The sequence below is a fragment of the Eucyclogobius newberryi genome, unplaced genomic scaffold (genome assembly GCF_026437365.1).
Source record: "Eucyclogobius newberryi isolate DKJ021-1_F unplaced genomic scaffold, fEucNew1.0.hap1 SCAF_7, whole genome shotgun sequence".
Taxonomy (NCBI): domain Eukaryota; kingdom Metazoa; phylum Chordata; class Actinopteri; order Gobiiformes; family Gobiidae; genus Eucyclogobius; species Eucyclogobius newberryi.
In genome coordinates, this window is record NW_027316389.1 from 8505993 (window position 1) to 8529668 (window position 23676).

General features: G+C 42.2%; 1 protein-coding gene across 1 annotated transcript in view; it reads left to right on the forward strand.

The window, feature by feature from the left end:
* The window catches only part of syt12 (synaptotagmin XII), a 47347-nt gene extending 28603 nt beyond the window's left edge, over positions 1-18744 (forward strand). Inside the window, exons 5-9 of the mRNA XM_072435040.1 lie at positions 643-810; positions 14603-14818; positions 15974-16094; positions 17026-17159; positions 18431-18744. Coding sequence (XP_072291141.1) covers positions 643-810; positions 14603-14818; positions 15974-16094; positions 17026-17159; positions 18431-18604 — 813 coding nt within the window. The 3' untranslated portion in view covers positions 18605-18744. The remainder of the gene's footprint in view (positions 1-642; positions 811-14602; positions 14819-15973; positions 16095-17025; positions 17160-18430) is intronic.
* The last annotated feature ends 4932 nt before the right edge of the window (positions 18745-23676 follow it).

Here is a 23676-nt window from a genome sequence, read left to right on the forward strand (position 1 = left end):
CGGGCTGCCAGCTGTACCAGCGCCTTATGACGTATCAGATGAGAGAACATGGTGAATAGGTGTACGTATGCTAACGCTAACACCTTCAGCTACATGACGTATGCTAACGCTAACACCTTCAGCTACATGAGGCACAGACAGAACTGTGGTAAGTTCTGTCTGTATTGTTAACGTAACATATGAACAGTTATTCAGATAACTATAGCATAAAGAACATGCTAACAAGTTTACCAAAGCATCAGTTTTACCCCAAATCACTAAACCCATTGAATTCTTCTTCCTCTGTGTCACTTCTAAACAACTCCACAAACTCCAGAGGAAGAGGAAGCGCAGATTCTTCTTCTGCGTCGCTTAGAGCCTAGAGCGCCCTCTTGTGGTTGTCAGTGTGAAAATAACGAACAATATCACATATAAGTCGCTCTGGAGTATAAGTCGCACCCCGGCCAAAACTATGAAAAAAGGTGTGACTTATTGTTGAAAATACAGTAAAAATAATAAATTTGAAGTGACTGCACCCTTAAAGGTCAATAAATGTAGTTCCTTTTATCATTCGTGTATTACGTTGCCAGCTCACATTACAATCCATATCGCGATCTCTAATCCGCACATTTTCTCTGTCGTCGTCTGAACGGCGCTTTGCAGGTGACGCTGGAGTACGAGGTGAGCCGGCAGCCGGGGCCGAGCGTGGGCTTCCTGCACATCACGCTGCACCAGGGCAAAGACCTGCTGGAGCGAGAGGAGGGCGACTTTCCCGGCTGCTTCATCCGAGTCTCGCTGGGGCCCGAGGAGTTCAACGTCGGGGTCACGCGGGTGAGAGTCACGTCAACGCACTTCAACTCAGACCGGGGACACCACCATGTTTTAGCGTTTAGTGTTACGGTAGAAAGAAAAACCATCACGATTTAAGGATTATTCACGATGAATGATACCAACAAACATCCCGGTGGTCTGAAAATGTCACTGTTCCTTAAGTTTGTGACCGACTTTACAAAATTGACCATTCTGAAAGACAAAATAAAGTTAAATGTGACAAAAACAGCCAGATGAAATGATGTTCTTTATATATAGGTCGTTTTTTTGGGCTGGAAAAAGCTATAAATAGTTAATTTTGCTTCTAAAACTGTCACGATTGTTATTTTTTGGTTCCTTTGTGACCTGAATAATCACAATTATCTATTAATCGAATAATCTCATCTACTGCATCGAGTCGCTGACACTTAAACGCAGAGACAAACTTTAGTGGACATTTCCATCAGCTCTTCCTCGTCCACATGCCCTCTGCACCGGACACGCCCTCTGCACCGGACACGCCCTCTGCACCGGACACACCCTCTGCACGGGACACGCCCTCAAAGCTTTCGAGAGCGCGGACGGAGCACTTTATGTCTAACCCTAAAATATAACACCCAGACAGTTGGAAATGAGGCTCTTTACAACTGTTTGCCACGCAATAATGTGTAAACTAGCATTAGCCTTAAGCGCTAATGACGTGAAAAAAACAGCTCAGTCTGGAGTGATTTTTTTAAGTCCACTGGTCCCTCCTGACCGCAGTAATACATTTCTAGACAAACAGGGTAAAGAAAAATCCTTTGTTTTGAGCCTTTTTGTTGGCAGGGCCCACAGTGAGCATGCAGCTTTTGTCCTCAAGATGGCAGTAGCAACGAGTGTGTGACGTCACTTCAGACCCATGAATAACAAACCAGACGTGCTATAGGCCATAGGCTGTAGCCTGTATCGTTCAAGTTCGCTACACCTGTCACAAGACTAAAAAATTACTTCAAATATAAAATTATCATTGTACCATTAGCTCATGACCAAAAGTTCTCCACTCGCATCGCGCCAGTTTTTTTACGGTGATAACTTAAATGCGAAACTATATTCTCAGCCTGATAGCGCAATATCCCTACGCCTGAATCATTCCGCCTCTGAATCAGCCAATCAGGGGAGAGATTACTACAACAACATCAAACATGGCTGCTCCCGTGGAGCGGCATGTTGTCTCTCGAGCCGATAGAAAACACTATGAAAATATGGATTACACGTGCATCACACACATTTCAGCGGTAGAAAAAGAACAAACACAGCCACAGACTGTTGTCCTCTGGAGAAAGCTGTTGTCCTCTGGAGGAAGCTGTTGTCCTCTGGAGGAAGCTGTTGTCCTCTGGAGGAAGCTGTTGTCCGCTGGAGGAAGCTGGTGACTTGTGCTCAGAAGTGGATAGAAATTGACGGAATAGACCGCGCGTTAGCGGCAGCTGTTTGTGTACACAATGACGACTTCGCCAAACAAAACTATCCTACGTCTTCTGTGGCTTCTTCGGACGGAAATCTTTCTCATTTCTGGAAAGTAACAAGCCAGGCTTTCACCCTACATGCTATAGACGTTTCACCCTACATGCTATAGACGTTTCACCCTACATGCTATAGACGTTTCACCCTACATGCTATAGACGTTTCACCCTACATGCTATAGACATTTCACCCTACATGCTATAGACGTTTCACCCTACATGCTATAGACGTTTCACCCTACATGCTATAGACATTTCACCCTACATGCTATAGACGTTTCACCCTACATGCTATAGACGTTTCACCCTACATGCTATAGACGTTTCACCCTACATGCTATAGACGTTTCACCCTACATGCTATAGACGTTTCACCCTACATGCTATAGACATTTCACCCTACATGCTATAGACGTTTCACCCTACATGCTATAGACGTTTCACCCTACATGCTATAGACGTTTCACCCTACATGCTATAGACATTTCACCCTACATGCTATAGACGTTTCACCCTACATGCTATAGACGTTTCACCCTACATGCTATAGACATTTCACCCTACATGCTATAGACGTTTCACCCTACATGCTATAGACGTTTCACCCTACATGCTATAGACGTTTCACCCTACATGCTATAGACGTTTCACCCTACATGCTATAGACATTTCACCCTACATGCTATAGACGTTTCACCCTACATGCTATAGACGTTTCACCCTACATGCTATAGACGTTTCACCCTACATGCTATAGACGTTTCACCCTACATGCTATAGACATTTCACCCTACATGCTATAGACGTTTCACCCTACATGCTATAGACGTTTCACCCTACATGCTATAGACGTTTCACCCTACATGCTATAGACGTTTCACCCTACATGCTATAGACGTTTCACCCTACATGCTATAGACGTTTCACCCTACATGCTATAGACATTTCACCCTACATGCTATAGACGTTTCACCCTACATGCTATAGACGTTTCACCCTACATGCTATAGACGTTTCACCCTACATGCTATAGACGTTTCACCCTACATGCTATAGACATTTCACCCTACATGCTATAGACATTTCACCCTACATGCTATAGACGTTTCACCCTACATGCTATAGACGTTTCACCCTACATGCTATAGACATTTCACCCTACATGCTATAGACGTTTCACCCTACATGCTATAGACGTTTCACCCTACATGCTATAGACGTTTCACCCTACATGCTATAGACATTTCACCCTACATGCTATAGACGTTTCACCCTACATGCTATAGACGTTTCACCCTACATGCTATAGACGTTTCACCCTACATGCTATAGACGTTTCACCCTACATGCTATAGACGTTTCACCCTACATGCTATAGACGTTTCACCCTACATGCTATAGACGTTTCACCCTACATGCTATAGACGTTTCACCCTACATGCTATAGACGTTTCACCCTACATGCTATAGACGTTTCATTGACAAGAAACGAATTACTAGTGCTGAAAAGCTTGCGGCAAAACAGTCGGTCTGTGGGCAGCATGGAGAGGGTGAGGATGACGCTGAATCTACCACATCAACTCTGCCACCTTCTCCCAAACGACTGAGATCTACCACAGATGTAAAGACAAAATCATCTAAAAAGTCAAGCGATGTACTTCCTGCAGTTTGCATCATTTGCAGAAGGTTGATCGCTGTATCAAAGAGGCTCACAAGACAAAGAAAGATAAATTGGTCCAAGCTGAAACTTGAACTGCTGGTGAGTAGATTATATACTGATTCTTGCATGTGTGTTTTCTCTTGCTCGTGGTAAATAGGACTAATCACAGTGAAATAAGTTGGCGAAAATATACATAGATAAGATAAGATAAGATATTCCTTTATTGTCCCACGTGGGGAAATTTCATTGGTGCAACGCAGGAAGATACAGAGGCAGATACAGAAGAACAGATCACTTATAGGAAGTCTGAAAAACACTTTCAGTAGAAGATCTCCTATAAATAAATAAAAACTCCCATAGACAAATAAATAAATACATAAATACCATTGCATGTGATCACGACAGTAATTGCACATGAATATGTGTCACGACAGCACATAGATTGCACATGAATTTCACAGTAATTGCACATGAATATGTGTCACGACAGCACATAGATTGCACATGAATTTCACAGTAATTGCACATGAATTCCAACAGCAATTGCACATAAGATAATCCTTTATTGTCCCACATGGGGAAATTTCATTGATGCAACGCAGGAAGATCCAGAGGTAGATACAGAAGAAAAGAACAGATCACTATAGGAATATGTGCCTAGTTTATTACATGTAGGTGTAGATGTAATGTACGTAAGACTGTATGATGATGTGAGTTGAATAAAAGGGCAATACAACTTTTGCGATTGTTTACTGATTGTGCTCACCCTTGATTGAATTTCTTTTACTTCTCCTTTACTAGGAAGTTTGGTCAAAGCAGCTGAATAAAGAGCAGATGAATCCATCCTGATGTGTACCAGAGGTAAAGATTGTGTTGCCATTGAAGGCACCTCTATCACAAGAGGTGTTACAAAGAATAGCTTTCTGACAAAGAAGACAAGTGATGAAAGGTAACATTTTGGTAATCAAATAAAATATATATATTTCCATATATTTAGATAAATTCATAATTTAATTGAAAATTATTGTAATGACTACACGATAATTTTAAAGACGTTTGAATCAAAGCAAATTTCTGTTTGTAGTGAGCTAGTATATTTCAATCACTGACCAATCACTGCATTTCCTTGCTTTATACAGGTTACCTAAAGTCTGGGAGTACGGCGATGCATATACAGCATTCTGTGACACTGTGTCATCCGGACACGACTGATTGAAAATCAGGAAATCCTCAGAAGATGCTCTTGTCCCTGTTCCAGAAATTCATCAAAAAACACCATGGTCATGGAAGTTACCGGTAATTAAATTATTCTTATTGTTTATGAAAGAAAACAAGAGACGATCAGATAAACATCACAGCTATGTTTATTCATGAAATTTCATTCATGATCAAACCAATCCAGTTAGCTACAGGAGTCTACATATTTTCATTCATTTTATTTATTTATACAGGGAAAACCCAGTGAGAAAAGTGGTTTCCCTGTTAAAACACAACACAAAATAAACAACAAACATAGGATACTAAAACACAAATAAAATAATAATTCTAAAACTAAAACACAAATAAAATAGTAATCTATCAATACTTATGAATTTCTATTCCTTCTCTAATTTTTACAGATCCGATCTTCTGAAGAAGAGATTACAGCGAGACTTACCACAGCTGAATATTCACAAACCACCAAAAAGAAACCTGAGTGAAATGGTTTCCACGGAGACGACAGGACTTCTCCACCAGGATTTTTCAACTGAAACTGATATGTCAGTTTCTGAGATGTCATGTAGTGATGGAGAAATGGTGCCAGAAAGTGGTAAAGATGCAGCACTGCGAGAGCTCTCAAGGACAGTTTACAGTGCAGGTGTATCACTGAAACAAGCGGTCAAGAGTGCCCCTAGGATGGATGAAACAAGCGGTCAAGAGTGCCCCTAGTATGGATGAAACAAGCGGTCAAGAGTGCCCCTAGGATGGATGTAAATCTGCCTCCTTCATCAGAGGATCTAAATGTTTCCTCTGCCAGAAAGATTGTGCCAATTGAACTTTATAACTTACTAGCTTGGTGTGTAGGTGCTAGTGATAAATTGACATTGTCTAACATGGTAAATGTATCCGAGGAGGTTGATCTTTGTTTACTGTCAATTTGCCAAGATATATATTTGTCCTCAAAAGGTAAAAATCAAACCAGTGTTGTACTTACACATTTTGACATCAATCATACTTATATCATTCCTCTGTTTGTATGTATATCCTATTCTGCAGAAAGTTTGCCTTATACTAGCTCGAAAGATACACATGTTAATTAACCTGTTTATCACGCTGTAAATACTGCTTTTATGATTGTAATTATTTGTTCATATTGAAAATACATTACATAAAATTATATCCGTTGTATAGAATAAAACCTTTACCAATAGCCTATGTTTTCTTTCTTCAAATGGGCAACTGGTGTTGAAAGGGTTAAAATACTACTTTTAGATTATGTTTTTATAGTGTAGTATGAATCAAGAATAGAGAATTTGTAATTGTTGAAGCATTCAGTTGAATACTAAATGTGGAGTAAGAGTTTTCAAGTGCGTAACGATAACATGCAAAATTGTTAAAATTGTTTTTTTTAACTTACGTTTGCACATAAACTGAAGCACCCAGAGTCTCACCACTTTACATCCTCCAAGAAAGTAGTAATGTCTCTGAGAATCTGAATTTCTGAAGTAATCAATCAAAGAATGAAAAAAATAAGAAGGTATGAAGATGGGTGTACACCCCAATTTGTCACATATTTGGGTAAACTGGCAACTTCGACACCTATTTTCTCAAATACTGGCAGAAATCATGCGGAGAACTTTTTCCCCCAGCTCAAGTATATCTTTGAGATTGGAAAACCACTTTTGAAAAGTAGTCTTGATGTGGTGGAGCGAAATTCATTTTCTAGCCACATTCTGAGTTACAGCCTATGGCCTACTACAGAAGTAGATGTATAGAAACAATACAGTTAAATCATGTCGCCTGGTGCTAAACGGTGTCATTGTCGGAGCTTCTCTGGCGCAGACAGCGGAGACGCGAAGGCTCGTCGCTCGGGGGCCATTTTGATCCGCCTCATCGCCGTTTAAGACCGAGGCCGCGGTCCCTGCGGCGGGTCAAAGAGCTGACAAGCCAATCTCTCTGTGTTTGGCAGCCGGGCACTTTCATTTCCCCGAGCGAGTCCCCGGGGAGTGACGCGAAGCAGCTGCGAGATCCTTTACCTTCCGCCGCGATGAGACGGCGTGGGCTCTTAAGCGAGTAGAGCGGTCAAATGTGCTCCGTGTCAGTTTGTCAAATGATAGACTTGGATTTTCTGACAAGATACTGTGCTTGTAATTGGATGTGTTTTAAATCAATGTTCGCATCCTGGAGCGTTATCAAAAAAAGAACAGAAAACGCGCCAACAGAGTTCAATCATTGTGCGTCCCAATGTCAATGAATCTTCAGCGAGGTGTGTTTTATTGTCAGACTCTGTCATTGTCAGACTACGTTATCATCAGACCTTCATGATGACGAGAACGGCCACGGTGCAGTTGTTTACGACCTCGTTTGAGTCTCTACATCATTTGTCACTGAGATCAGCTTAAACTATGAAAACAGCTCATATTGAGTTTGAGCAGAAACATGTGATATGAACATTTCACATCAGAAATCACATCAAAAGTCCATGTTCCTGCTTCTGCTGCTGCTGCTGCTGCTGCTGCTGCTTCTGCTTCTGCTGGTGCTGCTGCTGCTGCTGCTGCTGCTGCTGCTGCTGCTGCTTCTGCTGCTGCTGCTGCTGCTGCTGCTGCTGCTGCTGCTGCTGCTGCTGCTGCTGCTGCTGCTGCTTCTGCTGCTGCTGCTGCTGCTGCTGCTGCTGCTGCTGCTTCTGCTTCTGCTGCTGCTGCTGCTTCTGCTGCTTCTGCTGCTGCTGCTGCTGCTGCTGCTGCTGCTGCTTCTGCTGCTGCTGCTGGTGCTGGTGCTGGTGCTGCTTCTGCTGCTGCTGCTGCTTCTGCTGCTGCTGCTGCTGCTGCTTCTGCTTCTGCTGGTGCTGCTGCTGCTGCTGCTGCTGCTGCTGCTTCTGCTGCTGCTGCTGCTGCTGCTGCTGCTGCTGCTGCTTCTGCTGCTGCTGCTGGTGCTGGTGCTGGTGCTGCTGCTGCTGCTGCTGCTGCTGCTGCTGCTGCTGCTGCTGCTGCTTCTGCTGCTGCTGCTGCTGCTGCTGCTGCTGCTGCTTCTGCTGCTGCTGCTGGTGCTGGTGCTGGTGCTGCTGCTGCTGCTGCTGCTGCTGCTGCTGCTTCTGCTGCTGCTGCTGCTGCTGGTGGTGCTGCGGGTGCTGCTGGTGCTGGTGCTGGTGCTGCTGCTGCTGCTGCTGCTGCTGCTTCTGCTGCTGCTGCTGCTGCTGCTGCTGCTGCTGCTGCTGCTGCTGCTGCTGCTGCTTCTGCTTCTGCTTCTGCTTCTGCTGCTGCTGCTGCTGCTGCTGCTGCTGGTTCTGGTGCTGCTGGTTCTGCTGCTGCTGGTGCTGGTGCTGCTGCTGCTGCTGCTGCTGCTGCTGCTGCTGGTGCTGCTGCTGCTGCTGCTGCTTCTGCTGCTGCTGCTGCTGCTGCTTCTGCTGCTGCTGCTGCTGCTGCTGGTGCTGCTGCTGCTGCTGCTGCTGCTGCTGCTTCTGCTTCTGCTGCTGCTGCTGCTGCTTCTGCTGCTGCTGCTGCTGCTGGTTCTGCTGCTGCTGGTGCTGGTGCTGCTGCTTCTGCTGCTGCTGCTGCTGCTGCTGCTGCTGCTGCTGCTTCTGCTTCTGCTGCTGCTGCTGCTGCTGCTTCTGCTGCTGCTGCTGCTGCTGGTTCTGGTGCTGCTGGTTCTGCTGCTGCTGGTGCTGGTGCTGCTGCTTCTGCTGCTGGTGCTGCTGCTACTGCTGCTGCTGCTGCTTCTTCTGCTGCTGCTTCTGCTGCTGCTGCTGCTGCTGCTGTTGCTGTTGCTGCTGCTGCTGCTGCTGCTGCTTCTGCTGCTGCTGATGATGCTGCTGATGATGCTGCTGGTGCTGCTGCTGCTGCTGGTGCTGCTGCTGCTTCTGCTGCTTCTGCTTCTGCTGCTGCTGCTGCTGCTTCTGCTGCTTCTGCTTCTGCTGCTGCTGCTGCTGCTGCTTCTGCTGCTGCTGGTGCTGCTGCTGCTGCTGCTGCTGCTGCTGCTGCTGCTGGTGCTGCTGCTGCTGCTGCTGCTGCTTCTGCTGCTGCTGCTGCTGCTGCTGCTGCTGCTGAATATGGACTCAGTCTTTCACCTGCTGCACATGTGAGCCACAGTCTCCATTCGACAAAAGAGTTTGATTTGATGGAAACTGTGGCTCCTGCACTTATTCTATATTTTCAAGGCCAGAGGTGTAACTTCACCTCCTTAAACGCTCCACGTGTGTTTGTGCTTAGTCCTGAGTCAGTTCAGGTGAACAGACGACTACAGAGAACTACAGAGAACTACAGACGACTACAGAGAACTACAGAGAGCTACAGAGAACTACAGAGAACTACAGACGACTACAGAGAACTACAGAGAGCTACAGAGAACTACAGAGAACTACAGACGACTACAGAGAACTACAGAGAGCTACAGAGAACTACAGAGAACTACAGAGAACTACAGACGACTACAGAGAACTATAGACGACTACAGACGACTACAGAGAACTACAGAGAACTACAGAGAGCTACAGAGAACTACAGAGAACTACAGACGACTACAGAGAACTACAGACGACTACAGAGAACTACAGAGAACTACAGAGAACTACAGAGAGCTACAGAGAACTACAGAGAACTACAGACGACTACAGAGGACTACAGACGACTACAGACGACTACAGAGAACTACAGACGACTACAGAGAACTACAGACGACTACAGACGACTACAGAGAACTACAGAGGACTACAGAGAACTACAGAGGACTACAGAGAACTACAGAGGACTACAGAGAACTACAGACGACTACAGACGACTACAGAGAACTACAGAGAACTACAGACGACCACAGACGACTACAGACGACTACAGAGAACTACAGACGACTACAGACGACTACAGAGAACTACAGACGACTACAGAGAACTACAGACGACTACAGAGAACTACACAGACGTGGATATGTTAGTTAGTACATTTAAAAGGTTTTTTAGATCTTGAGAAGTTTATTTTGTTATGAAGTCAAATACAATATTTTTCAGTTCAAATACTTCTGACTGAATGTTTATCTCTGTAGAACTCTGAAGTTGTGATTCACATAAACTGAAGCTCAGTGTTGGTGAAATTACACTTGTTTTTCTTAATACATTTCAGTTTATGAGAACAAACGTTTTGTAATTTATTTTATTCGATCCAGTAATTGCTTCAAAAACAGCGTAGGCTTTATAAAGCTATTTATTTCTTATATTTTGTATTGTTTTACGTCATGTTCGGCCCGTGGCCCAAAATGAGTCTGACGCCCCTGGTTTATGTGTTGTTTTTATTATTTCTCACCGAATCACCAAAGTTCTTATGTTTGTGTCTTTTGTTCATCGACAATGGCAAATAAACCTTTTTCTGATTCTGATTCTGAACAGAAACAAACCACGTCCTGGGCTCGGGCTGAAATTAGACCCAAACAAGGACGCATGTATTTATAGACCCATAATGACTGTGTTTGCTCGTTGAAACGGTTCTATCTTCGTCTTTAGCGTCGTGGTTTGATAAGATAATCCTTTAATGTTCACACAAGGGGAAATTGTTGCACTGCAGTAGAAACAGGAGGAAAGGACAGATTATAGGAAGTTTCAAAAACACACTCTTAATAGAACTCTTATGAACAAAACAAAAAACTCTTATTAACAAAACTCCTCTCATATCTTAATAGGGAATGGAGGGGGAAAAAATAAAATAGATACATACAAAATAAAAAGATGAGATAAAAATAAGATAATAATAAAATAATAATAATAGAATAAAATCAAATAAAGTAAAGTAAAAAAAAAAAGCTAGTATAAGACCAGGTAATACTAATAGTAAGTAAGTAAACAAAATAAAGCACTCTTATTTACATCAGTTGTATGCACATGAATATGGCCTTTATTGCTTGTGAGTACGACAGTAATTGCACATGAATATGACGGTATTGCACATGATTAATTCAGTATTGCACATGACTATGATGGTATTGCACATGGTTAATTCAGTATTGCACATGAATATGACGCTATTGCACATGGTTAATTCAGAATTGCACAGGAATATGACGGTATTGCACATGGTTAAATCAGTATTGCACATGGTTAATTCAGTATTGCACATGAATATGACGGTATTGCACATGGTTAATTCAGTATTGCACATGAATATGACTGTATTGCACATGGTTAATTCAGTATTGCACATGAATATGACTGTATTGCACATGGTTAAATCAGTATTGCACATGAATATGACTGTATTGCACATGGTTAATTCAGTATTGCACATGAATATGACTGTATTGCACATGGTTAAATCAGTATTGCACATGAATATGACTGTATTGCACATGGTTAAATCAGTATTGCACATGGTTAATTCAGTATTGCACATGAATATGACTGTATTGCACATGGTTAATTCAGTATTGCACATGCATATGACGGCATTGCACATGGTTAAATCAGTATTGCCTAGTGTTCAGGGCTAACAGTGTTTGTTATAAAGTCTGACAGTAGCAGAAGAAAAGACCTGCGAAACCTCTTTCACACAGCGAGAGAGGTCACTCACTGAAGCAGTCCCGGCGAGTCTGCAACAGAGAGAATCAGTGAAACCGTGCGCTCGTCTGCTTCGTACCATGTTCATTATCAGTCGACTCATTATTCTGTCCTGATGAGAAGGATTAGGACGGACCACAGCAGAGAGGAGAAGGTCGTGAAGTGTTTGCTGAAGAGTTTAATCTCACGTTTCACTCTCCAGCCTGGACAAAGCCTCTCGCTGCAGACTCGGTGATGCTAAGCTACTGCTGTAACTGTCCTGGGGCTGATTTACAGTAACGAGGCTGTCAATCGGTGCCACCGGCGTCTAATCCCGCTCTCCACGTTCACACACGGGCCGGGGCAGGTCAGATTACCCCTCAGCCCGGCCCGTCATCGCTCTCTGGACGATGCACGGACTCCAAAACACCATAATATGTGCTAAGAGAAGAGGTTTGTGTTTTTTTTTTAGCTGTAAATAAACTCTCTTCAGCTTCATCTCTCTGTGTCGGCCTTTCACAAATCAAACGTTAGCCGCAGCTCGTAGATGAGACACAAATGTGTTTTTATTGGGACACAAGTGTTTTTATTGGAACACAAGTGTTTTTGTTGGGACACAAGTGTTTTTATTGGGACACAAGTGTTTTTTATTGGGTAAGGAGTGTTTTATTGGGACACAAGTGTTTTTGTTGGGACACAAGTGTTTTTATTGGGACACAAGTGTTTTTGTTGGGACACAAGTGTTTTTATTGGGACACAAGTGTTTTTTATTGGGTAAGGAGTGTTTTATTGGGACACAAGTGTTTTTGTTGGGACACAAGTGTTTTTATTGGGACACAAGTGTATTTGTTGGGACACAAGTGTTTTTATTGGGACACAAGTGTTTTTGTTGGGACTCAAGTGTTTTTATTGGGACACAAGTGTTTTTGTTGGGACACAAGTGTTTTTATTGGGACACAAGTGTTTTTTTTTGGGACACAAGTGTTTTTATTGGGACACAAGTGTTTTTATTGGGACACAAGTGTTTTTATTGGGACACAAGTGTTTTTATTGGGACACAAGTGTTTTTATTGGGACACAAGTGTTTTTATTGGGTAACGAGTGTTTTATTGGGACAGAAGTGTGTTTGTCGGTTCCCGTGGGGACAGAACAGTCATGCTTCTGCTGCACCTGCCACAACCTTCTGCTCCATCAAAGTCTGCCAGGAAATGCATCTCCGCTGCTTCCTGTTCCTTCTGTGTCACAACAAGAGGTTTTTCTGACCAGCGCTTCTCAAATGTCACACATTTATTCTATTTTTCATCATAGACAATAGACAGTGATTATGCAAATATATTTTATGAGCGAAAATGGTTTTGAAAATGACGTTTTACTTATCCATGCTTTAGAAAACATAGAAAAAGATTTTAACCTCTCAGATATTGTTTCCGGAAGCTTCTGGTGTTGAAATGATAGATTTTCCACTTATTTTTCCACGTTAGTTCAGTTTCAGGGAAATGTAGTAATAGTCCAACATTGAGTCGAGTTTTGGAGCAGAATTTCTTCTTCTTCAACAGTTACAGAACATTTAAGCACTAATCACACTTTTATCTTAGTTTTATGAAATACTGGGAACATTTCTACTGAAAAAAAAACCTCTTAAGTTTGTTGTTATAATGAAAACTGAAAACCTGCAGGAGATAAAACTATGATATGTCCCCTTTAAGTCTTTGATCTCGTTTGAGCCCAGTTTAGTCCTGACTTTAACTTGTGTCCTATTCCTGGTTTAGTCTGAGTTTAATCACAACGTTGTACTACTTGTGCTCGACAAATAAACTTGCCTTGTCTTATCTTTTGTGCATCGTGATGGTTCTGGAAAAGCACAATATCGTCGTACGTGATTTTCCCATTATAACGCTGTGGAAAGTGTGTGCCGTCGAAACGAGAGAATGCTGACATCATCGTTCCCTCTCTCGCTCGTGTTCGCTCTCTTTCCAGGTTTTACCCACAATGCAGCTGCCAGTGCTCTAACAATGCATCATGAAGGTGCTAAAATGTGCCTGTAAAATGTGTCTCGATTGCGATTCAAGTTCAACCATAAAATAATAACATTTAATCTTCTTTACATTAGCTCTTGTTACTACTTTCACTATTGGCTTTTCTCTGCATTGAAAAATGTGACAAAATCTTAACGTTTTTGGAGAAATATGGAGCGTATCTTCTGTAATAAAACTAGTAAAAAAATTACCTCAAAAAGAGACAGAAACATCGAGTATGTAAAGTGATATTTCTGTACTTTTGTGGTTATTTTATTTCACGTTTGACCTAAACATTTACGGACACATTTTAGCACTTTCTCGATGCTTTGTTACAATAACGTCTGAATATAAACCAACAATAACAACAGAAAAATTACACAGAAAAAGAAACAACGACAACAACAACAAAAGGGGCAAAAGACAGGGAAATTAAAAAAAATGAAAAAAATCATATATTTTAATTGGGTACTTTTTTTATTTAACTTTTACTTGAATCGTTATTTCTGCTCTTGTATTTGTACTTCACTTACTAAATGCAGTACGTTTTCCCTTTCATTATTTTTCAACTTTTTGACCTTTTCTTTCAATGAAATAAAGAATATGAACTGAAGCATTATTATTCCACTTTTCACATTTCATACACTGCACAAACGTCATGTAGTTATTTCTGCTCCGAGAGTCATTCTTCTCGCTTCTCGCTGCACATTTCCATCCAAACTCCGACTCGCGGCCCAGACGGGGGAAACAAAGTGCGGGGAAAGTGTTTGTATGCGAGACACGACGTCCAGAAGATGTATTATTAGTACTTTTCTCGTCTTTTGTGAATCCTTTTGCCGATCCTTGTACAAACGGTCAACGGTCAGTGAGTAAATGTAGTTTGGTTTCTGATTCCTGATTCATGGCGTGTGTGTTTCTCCTTCAGGTTCAGACAAATGCGTTCACCGTGATCTTCGACGAGCGTTTCTCGGTGCCTCTGGACCCGTCGACGCTGGACGAGTGCAGCCTTCGATTCGCCGCCTTTGGGATTGACGCCGACGAGAGGAACATCAGCGCAGGAGTCGCCGACCTCAAACTGTCCGACCTGGACCTCACCATACGACCCTTCAACGCCTGGCTCTACCTGCAGGACGTCAACAAAGTGAGACCTGGTTTAGACCTGGTTCAGACCTGGTTCAGACCTGGTTTAGACCTGGTTCATACCTGGTTCAGACCTGGTTCAGACCTGGTTCAGACCTGGTTCAGACCTGGTTCAGACCTGGTTCAGACCTGGTTCAGACCTGGTTCAGACCTGGTTTAGACCTGGTTTAGACCTGGTTCAGACCTGGTTCAGACCTGGATTAGACCTGGTTCATACCTGGTTCAGACCTGGTTTAGAGCTGGTTTGGACCTGGTTTAGACCTGGTTCAGACCAGGTTTAGATCTGGTTTAGACCTGGTTTTGACCTGGTTTTGACCTGGTTTAGACCTGGTTTAGACCTGGTTTACGCCTAGTTCAGACCTGGTTTAGACCTGGTTTAGTCCTGGTTTAGACCTGGTTTAGACCTGGTTTACGCCTAGTTCAGACCTGGTTTAGACCTGGTTTAGTCCTGGTTTTTACGCCTAGTTCAGACCTGGTTTAGACCTGGTTTAGTCCTGGTTTAGACCTGGTTTAGACCTGGTTTACGCCTAGTTCAGACCTGGTTTAGACCTGGTTTAGTCCTGGTTTAGACCTGGTTTAGACCTGGTTTACGCCTAGTTCAGACCTGGTTTAGACCTGGTTTAGTCCTGGTTTTTACGCCTAGTTCAGACCTGGTTTACGCCTAGTTCAGACCTGGTTTAGACCTGGTTTAGACCTGGTTTAGCCCTGGTTTAGGCCTGGTTTAGGCCTGGTTTAGCCCTGGTTTGGACCTGGTTTACACCTGGTTTAAGACCTGGTTTAGCTCTGGCTTGGACCTGGTTTAGTCCTCTTTCAGTCCCGGTTTTAGTTCTGGCCCAGTCCCGTGTTGTTTTTGTTGAACACAGTCTTTAGTGTGGTTGTTGTGTGGCTGTTGTGTGGTTGTTGTCTGGTTGTTGTGGCCCTCTGGTGGTGGACTTGTGTAAGATCACGGCGTGTATGGCACATTCAGGTAATAACAATGCACAGTGTTTAAATTACTAAATAATATAATTACTCTGGGACAATTCTGCAAAACACTACCACATTAACGCACACATATACTAGAATAAAAGTATTTGGTGGTTGAAGGTGTTGAATAAGACTGTTTGTGATGTTGGCGTGATTCAGAGTCGTGTCCCGTCTTTGCTCTTCCGCTCAGACTGTGGACGCAGTGGGGGAGATTCTGCTCTCCCTGAGTTACCTCCCGACAGCAGAGCGCCTCACCGTGGTCGTTGCCAAGTGCAAAAACCTGGTCTGGACCAACAGCAAAAACACAGCAGGTAAAAACGTGTCAAAGTATTGTTGTTACTACTATGAAACTACAGCACGTGCAGCTTATTATTTTAGCCTTTGTTCATTGTAAAACTCAATATTGATGGAAAACGGCTTCATATTAGAAGCGGGTTCTTTGACTTTGTGTTCAAAACTGCAGAACTGAATAATATAAGCAAATGTAAGTAAGTATAGGTGGGCGGAGACGGGGGTAGGTGAAACAGACGAGAATCAATCCAAATACAGCTCTCTGTGACTTAGATGTTAAGTTTAAAGTTAATAATGATGATGTTACGGTTCATGTGGCACGTTCTCATTTTATTTTAGGTTTTATGTCTCCTTTAAGGGCAAATTCTTATCTTACTCTGTATTTCCATCCATCCATCCATTTTCTACCGCTTGTTCCCTTTCGGGGTCGCGGGTGACTGGAGCCTATCCCAGTGACTTCGGGCCTTAGGCGGGGTACACCCTGGACAGTGGCCAACTTGTCACAGGGTCAACACAGAGACATAGACATTACAGACAGTTCACTCTCACATTCATTCACTAGGGCCAATTTAGAGTCACCAATCTTACCTAACACATGCATGTCTTTGGACGGTGTTTATTTATTTTATTTATTTATCTTAATATTTATTTATCTTAATATTTATTTATCTTAATATTTATTTATCTTAATGTTTATTGTACTGTATTTATTGTATTTATTTTATCTAATTTATCAATCTATTTAATTTTTTAGTTAATTCATTTTATTTTTCCATTTATGCTGCACTTCTTTTTACTCAACGGGAGAAGAAGAATTTTTCTCTAGTTGTTGATAACGGCGTGACGAGATTTACCACGTTTCATCTTAAGGATTAAGGAACATATTTGATGAATATAAATGTCATCGATAATTAATAGCTGTAAATTGTGGGTTGGTTTTGTCTCTTTCAGATCCGTTCGTTAAAGTCTACTTGCTCCAGGACGGACGGAAGATCAGCAAAAAGAAGACGTCGACCAAGAGAGACGACACCAACCCCATCTTCAACGAGGCCATGATCTTCTCTGTGCCCTCACTCGTCCTGCAGGTGGCGCCGTGCTGTCCAACACACACACACATACACAGACAGACAGACACACACACACAGACACACACACACACACAAACACGCACACACACACAGACACAAACACGCACACACACACGCACACACACACACACACACACAAACACACACACACACACACACACACGCACAAACACGCACACACACAGACACACAGACAGACACACACGCACACACACACAAACACACACACACACACACACACACGCACAAACACACACACACACACACACACAGACAGACACACACACACACACACAAACACACACACACACACACACACAGACAGACACACACACGCACACACACACACGCACAAACACACACACACGCACGCACGCACGCACACACACTCACAGACAGACAGACACAAACAGACACACACACACACACACACACAGACAGACACAAACAGACACAAACACACACACGCACACACACACACACACACACACACAGACAGACACACACAAACACACACAGACACATACAGACACACACAGAGACACACAAACACACAGAGACACACAGAGACACAGAGACACACACACACACACACACACACACACACACAGACACACACACACCAAACTTATTAGCCACAAATGTTAAACATTAAAAAAAATTTGGTCAGAAATATACTTGACAAATTAATATTTTGCGTTTGAATCCTTTTCAACTGACGACAATTATGTCTTTGGTGTTGAAATTGGCACGTAGTAAAAGTAATATTCCCCTTTTCTTAATTTGCACTGACAGAACACGCTGAACTTATTGTTTGAAGCTGTTTTGTTCTTGGAAGAAGTTGCTTGATTTGGTGACTTAATCAGAAAACACAGAACAAAGTGTGACCAGAGAGCGAAAATGTCAATAATAACACAGATGAACATTAAAGTGACGTATGACAGGTTTTTATCATGTTCTAATGTTGACTTTATTTGGTGTGTTTATAGCTGTTGTACTTATAAATTATAGTTTTACACCGATCGAGCAGGTATTTGTGGAGGAAACTGTATTTAAAAATCTGTAGAAAATGACAGGAAGTGACATCACAGCAGGAACACTCCAGTCAAAGTTTATGTAGAATTTGCACAAAAGAAACAACTTTCTTGACTCTAAACATTAATTCAACAAAATAAAGTCGCTCTCAGATATTTTAATTAGTAAAAAATCGTGACATTAGATGAGTTTTGGCCCAGTGTTTGTAATTTCCTAGTGTGATGTCGTTTCAGGAGCTGTCGCTAAGAGTGACCGTTGCCGAGGCGACGGACGACGGGCGGGGCGAGAACCTGGGCCACGTGATCATCGGCCCCGAGGCGAGCGGCATCGGCATCACGCACTGGAACCAGATGTTGGCCACGCTGAGGAAGCCCGTGTCCATGTGGCACCCGCTGCGTCGCATCTAGACACGCCCGAGGGAAAGGCCCTTTTTAGTTGTTTTTTCAGTTTTTTTGGCTATTTTTCTGTGACTTGAGTTGGCAGTACTTTGTGGTTTGTGTAGTTTATGGAAGATCATTTGTTTCAGCAGATTTTGAGCTGTAAATGCAGTGAAAATTTTTTGATTTTTAATTCTTTAAAAAAAATCGGGGAAAAAAATTTTTTTAGTCAGAATTTTGATGGTGAATTTTGCCGTGCACGTTGCTGTTTTCTCAGTTTGAAACTTCAAACTGAATTCACCTGTTAGAAAATTCAACGCACACGTTTTCAAGCCCTCAAATTGTGGAAAATTTGCAGGAGTTCAAAATCAAGTCAAACAGGTTTTTTTCGGGGTAAAAAGTTTTCAAAAAGTGAGAAATTCCTCAGCATTTCAAATTCAATACAAATTATCTTCCACAAAAATGTTGCTTAAACACGGGCCAGAACTTATTGTCCAGTAAATGAATCAAATAAAACACAAGTAGAACTTTTTTCAGGAAAAAAACGACAAAAACAAGGGGTATATTTTCATACCCAGATCAAATTTGTAGCTGTTTTTGGATTTCCTTAATAATTTCTTTGTTTCTTACATTCATTTTTGTGAAGTGAGACCTGCAATTACAGTAACGGTTCAGTGGTACTTTGTGCGCTTTTGAGAAACACATCCAGGTTACTCTTTTATCAGGTGAAATATTTGTAGCAGCTGTTGTTACAGGGTTGGCCAAATCAGCAAAGAAACGTGCGCTCGCCGGCCGTTTTATTAGGTACACCTCTATCGCCTTTGTTCACGTTTTTTAATCCATTTTACGGAGAATAAATATAACTTCTAAAGACAGAATACTGGCCTGAGCTGTTCAAAACGGTTAAATTCACATCAGCATTTTGAGGAGATGGTCAGGAAACAGCCAGATAAACAGGACAGGCTGTCATCAGGAGGCTCCGCCCAGTGGGCAGGGCTTACACAGCTCAGAGTAGGATAGATATCTTGAGTTCTGAGTACTAGATCCACAGATTGAGATCCACGTTTGCTCTGTGTTGGGAAAGGGTCTGTGTTTTACCGTATTTTCCGGACTATAAGGTGCATTTAAAAGCCTTTAATTTTCTCCAAAAATGACACCTGCACTTTATGATCCAGCGCACCCTTTCATATGGATTCATTCATATCTCACGGCAACTGCTAAAAGGTTACGAGGAAAAGCCGGACTGACTTATCCGACTGTTTTGTTTGGCTTCGTCCGGTTGCGCTTTATACATGAAAAATGATCGAAAATAGACCATTCATTGACAGTGCGCCTTATAGTGCGGAAAATACGGTATTTATTTCACACAAGGACAAAGTCTGTGATTGTCAGACAGAAAGAACTATACTGTTAGCTCTGATGTATTATTCTTTAGCTTTATCATAATTCCTGCATCAGAAATGAGTAAACAGCATGGAAACAACTTAAAAAATCCTAAAAAATAAATAAAAAATCTTAAACGTGCTTGAGCTGTACCTAATATTATGGCCGGCGATTGTGTCCACGGTCGCATTTCAAACAAACCCACGTGTAAATAGAGAGCGTCGTTCGTTCCAATGATCTCGCTCCGTTTCCATGGCGTTTTCTACTCACACACTCGATATTTACCTGTCGCTGATCAATAAAAGTCATAAAAAAACCACCTCTGGGATTTAAACGCGTGATGTGAACTGTACTAACCTCTTTCTATGTCACGAGCCGTCACCTCGACTCTCGGCCGATCCGCGCGTTCTCTCGTCACTTTGTTATAAATGTGGAAGATTGTTGTATTTATAGGACGGCGCGGGCGGCGGTTCTCAACGTGCGGTCCGCGGGGGAAACACGGAGACGTTTCGCGCTTCACACTTTTACGGGAGTTAAAACGGACAAAATAAAGGTATTGTCGTTCGTCGAATCATAACCTATGTGGATTTTGGCTCTTGTTTACAGTCTGGTTGCCGAATTTAAAACTGAATTTATTCGTTTTTTGAGCTTTTCTCACCTGAACTTGGTCCAAACCGAGACTAAACCTTCGTCCGGCGCCACATTTTGCGAACCGCCGCCTCCGAACGCACCTTTTTATCTCGTGACATGCTCATTTTTACCGTGGAGGTGACTTTCGATGGCTGTATTGCGTGCGATGGTGCGGTCAACCTCATTTGAATGTGAATTGTGTACAGTATTTACTAACTGCATCAGCCTCAATATGACTTATTTTTCCTTTATTTTTTTGCCGTGACCGATTTGTCCGAATCGCACCTGTCGCAAACCAACAATAACCGTCACCACACGTTTCCTATTGTGCCAAATAATGACGAAAGCAATACTTTTCATTTACGATCACAGTTTTTTTTGGGCGTTTGGTTCCGCCGAGCCGTAGCCGCCGTCCGACCACGAGCATGAAGCTAGTTAGCGTATGACGTGAATGTGCCGCCACCGAACTGTGTATTGTGTGAATGCAGTTTGAAATAAAAGCAATTTAAACATGGATCTGCCATGGCATTACGAGTCCAAAAAGTGCTTCAGAGAGAGTTATTACGGGTGTTTTAAATGTTGTTTTTTATTTATAAACCGTATTTTCTGGAGTATAAGTCGCACCAACCAAAAAAATGCATAATAGAGAAGTTAAAAACATATATAAGTCGCACTGGAGTATAAGTCACATTTTTGCGGGAAATTTATTTGATAAAATCCAAGACCAAGAACAGACATTTCATCTTGAAATGCAGTTTATAATAATAACAGATGAGAGAACATGGTGAATAGGTGTACGTATGCTAACGCTAACACCTTCAGCTACATGACGTATGCTAACGCTAACACCTTCAGCTACATGACGTATGCTAACGCTAACACCTTCAGCTACATGAGGCACAGACAGAACTGTGGTAAGTGTCTGGCATGTTAACGTAACATATGAACAGTTATTCAGATAACTATAGCATAAAGAACATGCTAACAAGTTTACCAAAGCATCAGTTTTACCCCAAATCACTAAATCCATTGAATTCTTCCTCTGTGTCACTTCTAAACAACTCCACAAACTCCAGAGGAAGAGGAAGTGCAGGACCTTCTTCTGCGTCGCTTAGAGCCTAGAGCGCCCTCTTGTGGTGGTCAGTGTGAAAATAATAATATCACATATAAGTCGCTCCCGGCCAAAACTATGAAAAAAGGTGCAACTTATAGTTTGGAAAATACGGTATATTTCTGAATTGCATTTGGATAAAGGATCAAAAGAAATGTCGTTTTGTGGGTTTATTCTGGGTTTTATGATATTTAAAATACGATAGACCCAGCTGCAAATATGCAAAAGAAAACTCCGCAAATGGTGAGCCTGGTCATCTGTGGGCGGGGATAGGGGGTAAGTGAAAACGGAAATTTTCTGTGCAATGCATTTCTCCAACATGCACGAATCGAATCAGAATTAATTACGTAAAATATTGATGAGGTAACCATATTATTGTATTATTGTACTTTGTCATGTAATAACCAAACGTAAACAAAAATAACCAACATTCACAAAGGTTAAACCGGATCTAGACCCCAGAACTCACTATATTTTATCATATTTGTGTTGAATATCACTGGCCTATGGAGCGTGGTGACGTGTGGCCTTTCTATTGGTTTCAGAGCGATGAAAATCTAGCACTGTTGCCATAGCAATTACCAACTCACAACAAAATATTACATTATGTGAAGAGTGACACGTCGCCACCGAGACCGGTGACGCTTCTGAAGATGGCAGCCCAAACACGTCAAGGTAACTCTGATTCGATCATGTTTATTTACCATACCATATGAAATGCTTTAAAGCGCATAATAAACTATGACAAACAGCAATGTTGACAATATTTTGGCAATTCAGTCGATCAGTTTGTGATGCCATATTAATTCAGCAATAACATGGTTCAAATGTCACAAAAGTCTATTTGACATATGTCAGAAAAGTATCTTTTCACATGGAATAAGAATCAAATTGTTCCGATCGTGCAGCCTGACTCTCATTTTGTTTCCCCATCTGTGTGATGTGACTACGGAAATAGCACTAGGGCTGTTTTTACACATAATTATTTTCCCGTAGCTTTCCCTTGTGTCTTCATTGTCCATTCATTTGTTGTTCGTATTTTCTGGGATTTTGTGAGTCAAATGATATTTTTAATGCTAGTTTCTGCCGCAGTGAAGCGAGCGCGTGCACACGGCTCGTCACCATAACCCCAAGTCGCTTTGGCCCAGATAAATTGTAGATTTATTCTTAACTTCCATGTATGTTTTTATCGGTTCCATCAGGCCGTGCTCTTCCCACTAAAGCCCAAACCTGTGACATGTACAGTTCCAGCTGAGTCAGTTCTTTATGGTCAGATTGTGTCTAACTTGAGTCACAGTCCCAGACAGAGCAGTGCCTCCAGTTAGATTCCCTCCCCACAATGTTCACATCACATGAAACGTAAAGAAAATGATCAAGTGAATGAAAGGGAACAAGCGGTAGAAAATGGATGGATGGATGGATGGATGAATTCCCCAACATGTTTTCTGTTTAGCCTTTTATTATAATTGCCAATAAGATAAGATAAGACATTCCTTTATTGTCCCACATGGGGAAATTTAATTGATGCAACGCAGGAAGATACAGAGGTAGATACAGAAGAAAAGAACAGATCACTTATAGGAAGTTTGAAAAACACTCTCAGTAGAAGATCTCCTATAAACAAAAACTCCTATTGACAAAACCTCCCATTACCCAACAAGGGATGACCCTAACCCTAACCCTAACCCAAACCAATAAGCTCCTAAAAATATAGGTGTAACAAGCCTGGCTCAACAGCAATGCTACAACACAAACAAAAGGGTGGGAAAAATGGCTACAAACGCTCGGGCCATTTAAGATGATTTATTTTAACAAATAAACATAATAAAGAATGCCATAACAAACAGAAGTACAAAGTGTAATGTGACTGGAACCAAAGTTGAAGACAGAAACCAAACGGGATTACCTGGGGAAGAGAGCAGAGCGAAGTGAGTCCAAGCACAAACAATTGATCTGACTCAGGTGCCACCGATCAGGC